The following is a 12173-nucleotide window of genomic DNA, read 5'->3' as shown; positions in this document are numbered from 1 at the left end:
TCAGTACAGCAAAGATTCAGAGGGAAAAAAAAAAAACTTGTCCTGTATACCAATATAATAGACTTACACCTGCTCTGATGTGATGTATAAATAACACTGACCATAAACAATTAGGTCAAATGGCATGTACATAGTACTACCTGCTTTCAATGTGAGGCTTTAGGAACTAAGAAGGACCTTGAAAGTTCCCCAAATGGCTCTGGTGTACATGTTTATTGAAAGCAGGAACATATGTACCAGGATTTCATGGGTGAAGGCCCTTTGAGTAGCCATGGGCCCTCTAGAAGGCTTGGACACATGACTACCCAAACCACCAAATTTTATATTCACTACTGTCATCTCATCCATTGACTATACATAATAGATACATTTGAGTCCCAAATTCATTTTCTTGAATTGCAGCCCTGGGTGGACAACGTTGGCAGTGAAGAGGAGCAACCATTTTGAGCACTCCAATCAACTTGAATAGAGAGGGCACAGTCAGACTAACCAACGCACCATATAAGAAAGTGAGACAGAGGTCAATATACCTTTGCTCTCTCAATAAGTGCAAGCCCCAGAGGTTGTATCTGCAACAACCTGTACTTATGACAAATCCAGCTGTTATGTCATAAATACAAGAGATGGAATAGTCCTTTCAACAAAAGGTAAAGTTAGGACTATAAGAATAATAATGAATACATTTTATATAGCAATACATTTCTAATAGAAAATATACTCCAAAACTGTTATTTGATGGGGAATACATGAATCTACAAATCAGCAGAGGTGATAGTTAACCTGTCAACACAAATGGCAGGTTCCTATCGAGCTCTAGTAACACCCTTCTTTTAGCTAAAAATTGCTTACCTCAAATCCCCATAAAATCAGAGTTATAAACTTGCCTGGTATCCAAGGATTTATAGATCTTGTTGGGGGGTGTGGCCTAATGTTATGTGACCAGAGTAACATCATCCATCACAGGTCCCTTAGCCTCTTAACACTTGCAACATTTCTGTAACCAGCGCACATATCTGACCACATTAAAAAAAAAAAAAAAAAAAATGTATTTAAACGTAGAATGCTTGCATGGACTTCTACTCCTCTCCATGCAGGCTGCTGTGATTTCATGTAATACACATCTCATGAAATCACAGCTTATCATGCTTGTGTATAGTTTGCTATTGTTAAGAGGCTAAAGGATCTGCAATGAGGTCACATGACATTACTGCTGCATGTAGAGAAAGCATGGGGATGAGCTGCTGAATTCCCATGAATGAATGAGTAAGCCACGCCCTACTAAACTCGTTAAAGACATTCTTGGATACCAGGTAAAATTATAAAGTTAAATACATAGGAATCTGAGGGGAACAATTTTTAGCTAAAAGAAAGGGTGTCAGTTACTCAGGTTCTATGGAAACCTACCATTGGCTGTATTTGTAAAAAATGTGGCGACAGGTTCCCTTTAAATGGATGATTGGTTTGGGTCATCTTTTTACAGTTGCCAGTCCTTTTAGCAGTACAACCGTGCTCATCTTAATCTTGTACAACCTTTATTAGCTACTCAATACTTACCAATGGCCGAGTGAAAATGGGATAAAGCATCTGCAAGTTGCCCAGCAGCTAATAACTTCTTTCCCATTTCAAGGTGTTTGTCAACATCTGCATTTATTCCACATTCCACACCTGTGCCAAAACATAGGATCATAATGTAAGACAGTAGGAATGGTCAGTCCTGGAAGGTAGCATTAGGTCTGGTTAGAAGCTGCTCAGATGGTAGTGAGAGTGGAGGGCATGGTTGTTTTTACACATTTTAGGCGGTCACAATATAATAGGATGTAGAAGTTCCAGACTATGGGGAATAAACAGAAAAAAAATCCTGGAGAAAAAATTCAAAAGGGACAGCGTAGATAGAAGAAAAGAAGACGGTCTTGTCATGACTGCAGATTACATCTAGGGGGATACAAGAAGAGTAGGTCAGAGATGTAAGGAGGGGACAGGGGAAGGAATTAGCAGATGGGAGACCGAGGTCAAACAAAACAGTGATGGATGAGAGACAGTAAGAGATAATACAAATATAAACATCTGTGGATATAAGCATTTCTTATAAGGTACCAGTCACAATTTTTGTAGAAAAAGATCAATTTTGAAGATAACAAATTAATCTTTCATGAAAGAAATGGTTTCTATACTTCTTGCTAGCCTAAGCGCCTAAGCACCTAAGCATGTGATCTAAACTAGATACATTTCTATAATTAACGAAACTGAACACCTACTAAGGCTTACCCAGAGCAGTATCAGAGCGGAGGTAATAACTACCCTGGAAGCCTTAAACATGCAATCACTTCAGAATGAGGGTAATTACTGGAGGAGTCTATATACACAAACAAGACACTAACAATTGACATATGGCATCCAGAAGTGTTCTCATTAGCTGGATACACATTCAGTACCTGTGGGCTGCAACAGAAGTACTAGAGAAGAAAAAACTTCTGTAAATCACAACTATTTGCAATGGTGGCAAGGTAGTCAGGAGCGCTAATTACCTAGATTTGTATTATCAGTGCCACACTAGAGCAAATACATGTTAAAGCCTAAAATAATTACTGACTAACAGTATCTTCCGATGTTCCTTTATAATGAGATTAAGGGAGATTTGGATCATTAAAGGTAACAGATCTGTCTTGATACATAGCTAGCGCAAAGTAAACATACAGTATCACAAGAGCTGCAGTACAGTTATACACAATAGGAAGAATAGGGCTGCTTTCTTTCAAAACAGTTCCACACTGGTCTACAGGTTGTGTGAAGAACTGCAGATAAGTTATATCTACTTTAAATGGGTTGTCCCAAGTACAGATGGCCCCTGACTTAAGGACACTCAAGGTACAGACAGACCTCTCTCCCCATTGTAACATCTGGTGAAGCTCTATCGATGCTTTACTTTAATCCCAGGCTGCAATGATCCCCTGTAAGCTGCCTATAATGAAGCTTTATTGGTAATCCCTGTTCCCATGACGCCACAAAATTTGGAAAATCCAATTGTCACAAGGACAAAAAAAAAAAAAAAAAAAAAAAAGGGACCGCCTGTATTAGCGGGAAAGGGACTCCACCTAGAATGGGGATCTGGTTCTCACTAATGGGTAGAGCAGGAGGAAAAACATGTGCCCCGACATTCCATTCAATGTCTTTGGGAGTGGTCAGTGATAGCCGAGCTGTGTGTTTGGCTACTTCAGTCATTGCCATAAAAGTGAATGGAGCAGCAGAGGACATGCTTGTCCTGCTGCTCCACTCATAACTGACAATGGAACAATGGTTCTCTAGATTGCAGGGGGTCTTGACAGACCCCCCACCTATCAGCTAGTTATCCCCTAGTCTGTGGATAGCTTAAATGTTTGGGGCAACCCCTTTCACTAAACAGAACTGCAATACCAGACACAATCCATGGACAGGCATGGTACTGTGTTGTCCCCCCAACTCCCCCCCCCCCCCCCGACCCCATTGTATACAATCCCAACTGGAGCCCCTCATATATTCACGGTATGATCTCATTAGGCCTCAATACAAAATATGGACTGGGGAAGAGGATTTTCTATAAAATACATGTAGCAATGAACTAAAGCCAAGAAATTCAGAATCATAACTGTACATGTGTCATGACTGAATGGATTTCTAATGTATGTGAAGTATAGGAGAACCTGGCAGACACAGCAAATATTGGATCCAAGCCCATCTGTACATGGCATGTGCGGTTCTCAGGCAGCAAAAGTACTGTGGACTGCTCTTTCCAGCCCTTAAGTCCACTTAAAAAAAAAAAAAAAAAAAAAAAAAAAAAAGCACTTCAGTCCTATTCAGGCAGGAAGGGTCTATTAACACAGTGGGTGTCAGAGGTATAAATGATACAGAGGTACAGATAGGTACAAATTGTTAATAGGCTTCCATCAAAAAAATGTACCCCCCAATAGGGCAGATCTCCTAATACGGTCTCAAAGTTAGATGGCGTTATAATAATTTGACAGATTCATCATTAAGCATCAGCCACTTTGATAACACGTCATCAGGAAGGTTATTTTTACACAGGTTCCAATAGCCTCCGGCATGTTGATTTAATAGAAAAAAAAAGGACTTTGTCCTGCATCTGTATAATTCCAATGCTTTGTTTCTCTAACATTACCTGAATCCCTGCCAGCATTGTATGGCAAGTCCAGGGGTGGAAGTTAAAATGAGAAATGCCTGAGGTGGTGAGCTGATGTAATCAATGGGAGTGTGCAGAGGAGAGGCTGAGGGAGGGCAATGGGTGAAGAGGAGGCATTGAACTGCTCTCCTTTCCCAGGACTAACCACACACTGCTAAGAGGGAGCCAGGCAATGTTAAAGAAACAATTAAAAATCTGCAGAATTAATCAGATACACAACAAAAGCATTTCTGAAATCAGAGGCTACCAGAATCGGTCATGTAAAGATGACCTTTAAAGGAAAATCGACCTTCAGAAATCACAGGCTGTTAACCGGTCTCACCATCTTCCTAACCACCTGATGTCATCTGTAGTGTCTAGTCTCACTTTACACAAATTTGTCTGCTTGGTAACAAGAAAAATGCACCAAAAAAAAAAAATAAAAAATTGGTGCACTTTTAAGCACAATCAAAATCAAGCATTAAAAATCATTGACACTTACTCATATTTGTTATCTATGGCCTCCTTTCTTCTAAAATCAACTTTTAGATTTATGCTAATAAGCCAGAAGAGCTCTGTAGGGTGTTACCAGAGCCCTGCAAGTTCACAGGCTGTTACAGTCTCACCCTCCTTCTGTATGTTGTAATCTCAAGGCAGCAGTGGAAGTTTTACACAAAGTGGGAGCGGTGAGATGCTCCTTGCACACCGTAACAGCTTGTGAAGCTGTTGATTTTAGAAGGAAGGCAGCCATGGATAACTAATATAGAGACAGTGCCTGGATCTATAACTAAGTGTGTCACAATAACATATCACAAGGCAGCAAATTACACTAGCAATCTGACGCATTTCACTTTCTAATTAATTCCGGTGTACTTTACTGTAGTATTCATACACACTCTTCATTCACATATGGTGAGAGGCCTTTGGCTATGTTTGTCACAAGCTACAACAAGCAGAAATGCAAAGACCAGTTGAAACTTTCGGATGGATAAGGGCCAATTTCACCCCACCGCTGCCGCAGTCCATTTACCATCACCCCACCGCTGCCGCAGTCCATTTACCATCACCCCACCGGTGCCGCTGTCCATTTACCATCACCCCACCGGTGCCGCTGTCCATTTACCATCACCCCACCGGTGCCGCTGTCCATTTACCATCACCCCACCGGTGCCGCTGTCCATTTACCATCACCCCACCGGTGCCGCTGTCCATTTACCATCACCCCACCGGTGCCGCTGTCCATTTACCATCACCCCACCGGTGCCGCTGTCCATTTACCATCACCCCACCGGTGCCGCTGTCCATTTACCATCACCCCACCGGTGCCGCTGTCCATTTACCATCACCCCACCGGTGCCGCTGTCCAGTTACCATCACCCCACCGGTGCCGCTGTCCAGTTACCATCACCCCACCGGTGCCGCTGTCCAGTTACCATCACCCCACCGGTGCCGCTGTCCAGTTACCATCACCCCACCGGTGCCGCTGTCCATTTACCATCCATTGCTAATCGCTTGCACATATGCAAATTTACCTTCAGTTACGTCTCCATTTATAACAGAAAAATTAGCACAACTAATGGCAATGTGAACTTAGCCTGAGACAACATGCTTGTTGATTGAAGCTGTGAACTACAATGTAAGCTGTTACTTAGGGACCCAAGATACACCATACTGTAACATTATAACATGTATACAATATGTTCTGCACTAAATTGCAACATTGTATCTTGAATTTCTGCCCAAAGAGAAAGCATGAGATACAGGATCAGCGCTCAGGACTAGGTAGAACACAGCATGATAATAGATTGCGTGTAGTTAGGAAATACTCAGTTACTTTGTGTCCATCTCTCAGATCTGCTCCACACATAACGCAGATATTATACATAGGATTGTACAGAGCCAGTGCCCATGGTTAACTTGGCTTCCCCCATAAGTGACAGAACAGGGGGACTAACTGTATGGGTAGGAATATAAGGTCTACTATAAGGTTCTACTAGATCCCCATGTAGAAGGAGCGGAGAGCCCTGGCAGGACGGGACAGCAGCCCAGTGACAGCTCCGCCCGGGCCCAGTGCAGTGTGCGCCTCTCCTTACCTTCATACTGCAGATCTAACAGGACAAGCAGGAAGGGGAAGAAGGACAGCAGCTTGTGAGCACAGGCGCTGGGGGCCACCATGCTGCCGGAGCCTGGACGCTTCTCTCCCGTACACTATGACAGCCAATTGTCCTGCTCCACTTCAACTAGTTCCCAGTAAGTTGAGCGCTGGTCGTGGTGAGCTCTGATTGGATACAAAGCCGGTAGCCCCGCCCTTCTTCTGCTATTGGGCAACGTGGAGCGTCGGCCTGAGGTGGAAGGAGGTGTCAGAGTCTCAGGCCCCGCCTTTACCTCGCTTCCGGCACGTTGCTTTGCCTAGGAAAACAGGAGCGCGCCGGCTCATACTCGTGACGTCACGCCGAGCGCTCACTGCAGCTGCTGCTGCTATACACGGATGGCTCTCATGGTGGCGCTGTGGGGCGGACTATGCCGTATAGAACAGTATATGTGTATGCGATGTGTCCTGTGTGAACGGTACCGATGCTTTTCTGCAGAATAATGACACAATGGGCGACATGTATCTAAAAAATGCCAGGATCTTTCCTTTTTTTGGGTGCAGAACTCATTTATAATGAGTTTGCGCCAGAAAGGACAGTATTTCCGACTATACCGACTCCAACGTCTTTTTTTTTTTCGCCAGTGGGCGTGGCCTAACTTTTCCACATTATCCGTCACATTTATGTGTATTTTGTTGACCATGGAACAAAATGGTCAGAGAGCAAAAATAAGGTGTCGGCATTGATGTCGGCATTTTTATGGCTCACGACTGATTATTACCGTCTACCCATTATTTACTTACAGCTGTGCGCCACTTTAATACATCGGGCTGTGCTTTCCAGAGACTGATCTCCGATGCCGACAGTCGTGCTTGCCCAAGAATTAGTAAATCCTTCCCACTGTGCCCATAGCTGGCAATCCTCACTACATTTCTTCTGGAAGGTTTCAGAAGTGAAGAAATGGAAAAACAACACACGTCCTGCTGTCAGTTCTATAGACTGTGCCTGTCTGTGCAGCGCGTCACCAGATACATCTATGTTGTGCACTGTGTTTTGTTATATTTGTTTAATAAAGTGTATTATTAGAATGTGTGGATTCTACTTCACTTTGCTGCACTCATATATAAGTCATTTCTGCAAATGATTAGGTTTTGTGCATCCCTACAAGAAGATAATCTCAGGGTTGCGCCAACATGTTTTCAGATGCAGTTTTTGATGTCCAAACCAGGAGTGGAGTGAAATAAGGAGGAGCCGCACCTCTCAATTATTTGTCATCACCCATTTTTATTTGGCTTTGAAAACTGCATCGGAAAACCTGAACCCTAAAGGAGTTTCCTGGAGCTACCACTCAGCTCTAACTCAAGAAGTTCCTGGGGCTGGCCATTAGTCAGACGCTGGGACTGTCCTTCTGGCTTCAATCTTTGGGTGATAGAATCAGCTAAGCTTCAAAAAGCATGAAGTTACAAAACAGGTAGGTTTCAGGCACTTTCTGTTTGGTAAATATATGTCTGAAAACACCAGTGACTAAAACACTGTAACTATATAGACTATTGTGACTATGGGCTACTATGGGGGCGCTGTGACTATGTGCTATTGGGGGCATTGTGACTATGGGCTACTGGGGCACTGTGACTACCTCCTGTAAAGTCTGCAGGTGTATATTGAATGGTTCTGGTACTGTATTTATGTACTGAGCTTGGTTCTGGTGCTGCATTTACCTACTAACCTGGGTTTTGGCTTGGTATTCATATGCAGGCTATTCTTTTGGTCCTGTATTTATACACTGGGCTTGGTTCTAGTGCTGCACTCATGAACTTGATCCTGGTACTACTTATGGCATTAGCTTGGTATTGGAGCTGCATTCCTGTACTGGGCCTGGTGCTGGATAAATGTATAAAACTTGGTTTTAGGGGTGTATTTATGATGATAGTTTGGTTTTGGAGCTGTACTTATGGTGTGAGCTTGACTTTGGTGAAGTATTTATGCATAGAACCTGGTTCCAGTGTTATGTCCTAATTTTTTTGTGTGTTATGGGGTGTTAAAGAGACTGTATTTGTCTATAAATGAGAGCATATAGATCTATATCTAGTATTTGCAGGTAGATATGTTAATACTTGTATTCATCAGAGCCAAATGTGTATTTTAAATTCTATGCTTAAAGTTGAAAATGTAAATGAGATCTTTTTTAGATACATCAAGATTAATTTTAACCCCTTAAGGACGTAGCCTGTTTATAGCTTAAGGCTGAGTCCCATTTTTTGGATTCTGACTTGCGTCGCTTTCTATGGTTATAACTTTTGAACACTGTTACTTATCAAAGTGATTCTGAGATTGCTTTTTCCCCACATGTTGTACTTCATTTTAGTGGAAAATTTTGGCTGATAAGTTTTGAGTTTATTTAAAAAAAAAAATTATTAATTTTAAAATTCAAAATAATCATGTTTTCAGGCAGATAGATTTACCACCTAAATAAGTTGCTGAATAACATTTCCCATATGTCTACTTAACATTTTTATAATTTTTGGAAATGTCTTTATAATTTATTTTGATGTCACATGGCTTTCAATGAAATTTTAAATATTTAACATTTAAGGCCCACCTATATATCAACCCATTTTCAAATCTTCACCCCTCAAACTATCAGAAACAAGTTTTAGGAATATTGTTAACCCCTTTAGATCTTTATAGTAATTAAATCAAAATGGAGGTTATATTTAGAATGGTCACATTTTGTCGGTTATAAGTTCATTTAGGCCAAAAACGTAAACATTTCCAAAAGATAAAAAGAGAAAACCCATCTTACAATTTTTTATCCAATTATTTTCGAGTACAGAGACCGCCCACATGTGGCCGTCACTTGTTTTATGGGCGCACAGCGAGACGCAGAAGGGAAGCAGCACCCTGCAGCTGCCAGGATTCCTCATTGACCCCTTTTGTAGGCTATAAAATTTTAGGTTTTTTGGAATTCGTTTTTTTGCTGGATTAGATGCTTTTTCAAGTGTTACCATTTTGGGGTTGGTATCCCCTATTGTTGAAAATTTAGGAACTTTTTTTTAAGGGCAAGAGTAGAAAAGCACCAATTCTGTACTGGATTTTTTACCTTTTTTTTTTTTGGTGTTCACTGTATAGCCTGATAATCATGTTATTTTTATTCTATGGGTACGTATGATTACGTTGATATGTTACTTTAATATTTTTTCTTATGTTTTACATAATTTGCCAAATAAAATCCTAATGTGGGGGAAAAATCTATCAATTTTGCATCGTCGTCTCCCAAGTGGATAACATTTTAACTTTTTTTGGCTACAGAGCTGGTTGATGGTTCATTTTTTGTGGGACATGTTGTACTTTGCAACAGTATCATATGGAGCACATATGTTTTTTTGATAACTTTTTATAGCATTTTTTGTGGGATTAAAAAGATAAAAATCATAATTTATGGCAGGTTTTTAACAGTTTTTTTTACTGCGTTCATCGAGCGGGTTCAATAATTATTTACTTTTATTCTACGGGTTGTTACGGATTTGGTGATACTATGTATGTGGGGTTTGTGTTATGATTTAGAGTTTTTTGTGGATTATATTTCTCTTTATATCTTTATATGTTATGCGGTTTATGGCCATTTTTATTAATTTATTACTTTATTTTGAATTGAATAAAATTTGTATGACTTTTTTATTAGATCCATAATGGGACATGGTATTAGCTGTGTTACCCTATTAACATGCATAGGCTGGCTCTGTGACTTTAAAGGGAACCTGTCACCAGGAGACCCATTTTTAGCACTCTTCCAGTCCCCACAGAGCATAGTACATACACTGCCAAAGTGTTTTTGCATTAAAAATTGCTTTTACAGAAAAAAAGATGTTATATTGTACCTTTTAATAGCATCTGCTGTGTGACTAGGCACACGTCCACTGGGAGTGGCTGGAAAGGAGGAGTTTCCCCCCCACCCTTGGGAAACTGCTCTGAGCTGAGTGCAAAGGGGTTAATATTATATATTATTCAGTAAATTTTAAATACTATAAAATAGTTTATTAAAGTAGCTATATTTTCACACGCTGCGCTGTGCTACACAACAGGATAAAACACAAAAAAATTAGAGGGATAGATCATGATGAATAAGTCTTCGTCAGGTCAGTATTAGTACCATCATCAAAGTTGTGCAGGATCACACGAGTTTGAATGACACGGTCCATGTTGTCCCGATATAATTGGATAGAGTTATGAAACACCTTCCACTTATTGCATAGAATGCCAAAGGCACAGCACACATACCACCTCGCGAGTGGAGGGAGGTTGTAGTTAAAGATGCGCCACCTGTCACCAAACCATGCTGGTGGACTGGACACAACAGATGGGGGATGAGAGCAAAGCTGACAAATGGAACAGGAAACCCAGAAGAGCTTGGCACAGGTTTGGCGGCAGAAAGTGACAGCTGACTAGAACAAAGACGGTGACCCATTCTGGAAGCCCTGCAGATAGCTGCACCCACAGAACCTCAATAAACCCCAATATCAACAATTATAAATACTTCTAATAATAGCAATATCAGTTCCTTGAGTGAGGCAGCTTCTTAACAGAAATGTGTTTTCCATCCCAGTACAAATTTAAAAATGAGCCAAAAGCGAAAAAAAAAACCCTCAGCTATCCTAATCTAATATGTGGGCTCGGGCATAAGCATTCCTCTCAAACACCCACAAATTACATTACAGGTACAGCAGATCATCTGTGGAGCAGCCATAAAAGAAACATACAATGCAGCAAAGCATACGTGTTCCCTGTTGTGATAAAAAAAAACATAAGAACATTTTTTTGAAAACATATGATAAACAAAATAAATACTTACCTGAGAGTGTTGGGATCTTCCACAGGAGATATTGACTGCTGTATGTATGTTGGTAGGGCCAATTCTAGCCTTTTTCATGCCAGAGGGGAAAATTGAAATGCTGCCCCCCCCCCCTGAATTTATCTGGGCCCTATTTACCCAAACCCTTACTGTTGCCACCCCCCCATGCTATACTAAGTACACACATACACAACATCACCTACAGTATACATCAGTTGCAGTTGCTGCATCCTTTCTCTGTGCAGGCCTGATCCACTGGTCTTCATCCTGCTGACAGTTTTCTTTTATGTAGATAATTTCTCCTGACCATGACTGATCACTGCAGAAATCGCAATCAGATGTCTTCAGCTCCATGTACCACATCTCCACACTGCTCCCCTAAAAATACAGTCCCCTACAGTATAGTGTCACCTGGATATAATTTACCCAAGTATAAGCTGACCCAAGTATAAGCCGAGGTACCTAACTTTACCACCAAAAACTGGAAAAACTTATTGACTCGAGTGTAAGCCGAGGGTGGAATAAGCATTAGTCACAGCCTCACCAGTATATAGCTGGCCAGCCCCTGTATATAGACAGCCAGCCCTCAGTAGTATAGAACCAGCCAGCAACTTGTAGTATATAGCCAGCCAGCCCCCTGTAGTATACAGCCAGGCAGCCCCCTGTAGTATATAGCTAGCTCCATGTAGTTCGAGCTCCATGTAGTTTATAGCTAGCCCCCTGTAGTATATAGCCAGTCCCTTGTAGTATATAGCCTGCCAGCCCCCATTAGTGTATAGCCTGCCAGCCCCCTCTAGTATATAACCTGGCAGCCAGCACCCTTTAGTATATAGCCTGTCAGCCAGCCCCCTTTAGTATATAGCCTGCCAGCCCCCAGTATGGCCATCACATAAAAAAAAAATAAACGGAGCACTCACCATTCCGACGACCCGGGCAGCTCCTCTTTTGTCTTCATGTGCGCAGGTTCCGGCTCTAGGTCCGCGACAGCTCTGTGCACACGGCTCTGCCGTTGCACAATTGCAATGTCCAATTGGCTCTGCCAATCTTAACCCCTTAATGACCGGGCCCTTTTTCGTTTTTG

The 12173-nt window shown here is 41.6% G+C and overlaps 1 protein-coding gene across 1 annotated transcript in view; it reads right to left on the bottom strand.

The window, feature by feature from the left end:
• The window catches only part of DNAJC3 (DnaJ heat shock protein family (Hsp40) member C3), a 28557-nt gene extending 22027 nt beyond the window's left edge, over positions 1–6530 (bottom strand). Inside the window, exons 1-2 of the mRNA XM_072135437.1 lie at positions 6247–6530; positions 1555–1665 (exon numbers count right to left, since the gene is read on the bottom strand). Of these exons, the coding sequence (XP_071991538.1) occupies positions 1555–1665; positions 6247–6328 (193 nt within the window). The 5' untranslated portion in view covers positions 6329–6530. The remainder of the gene's footprint in view (positions 1–1554; positions 1666–6246) is intronic.
• Positions 6531–12173: the final 5643 nt, after the last annotated feature.

This window comes from Engystomops pustulosus, chromosome 2 (assembly GCF_040894005.1).
Source record: "Engystomops pustulosus chromosome 2, aEngPut4.maternal, whole genome shotgun sequence".
Taxonomy (NCBI): Eukaryota; Metazoa; Chordata; class Amphibia; order Anura; family Leptodactylidae; genus Engystomops; species Engystomops pustulosus.
This window is presented reverse-complemented; position numbering and strand designations above follow the sequence as displayed.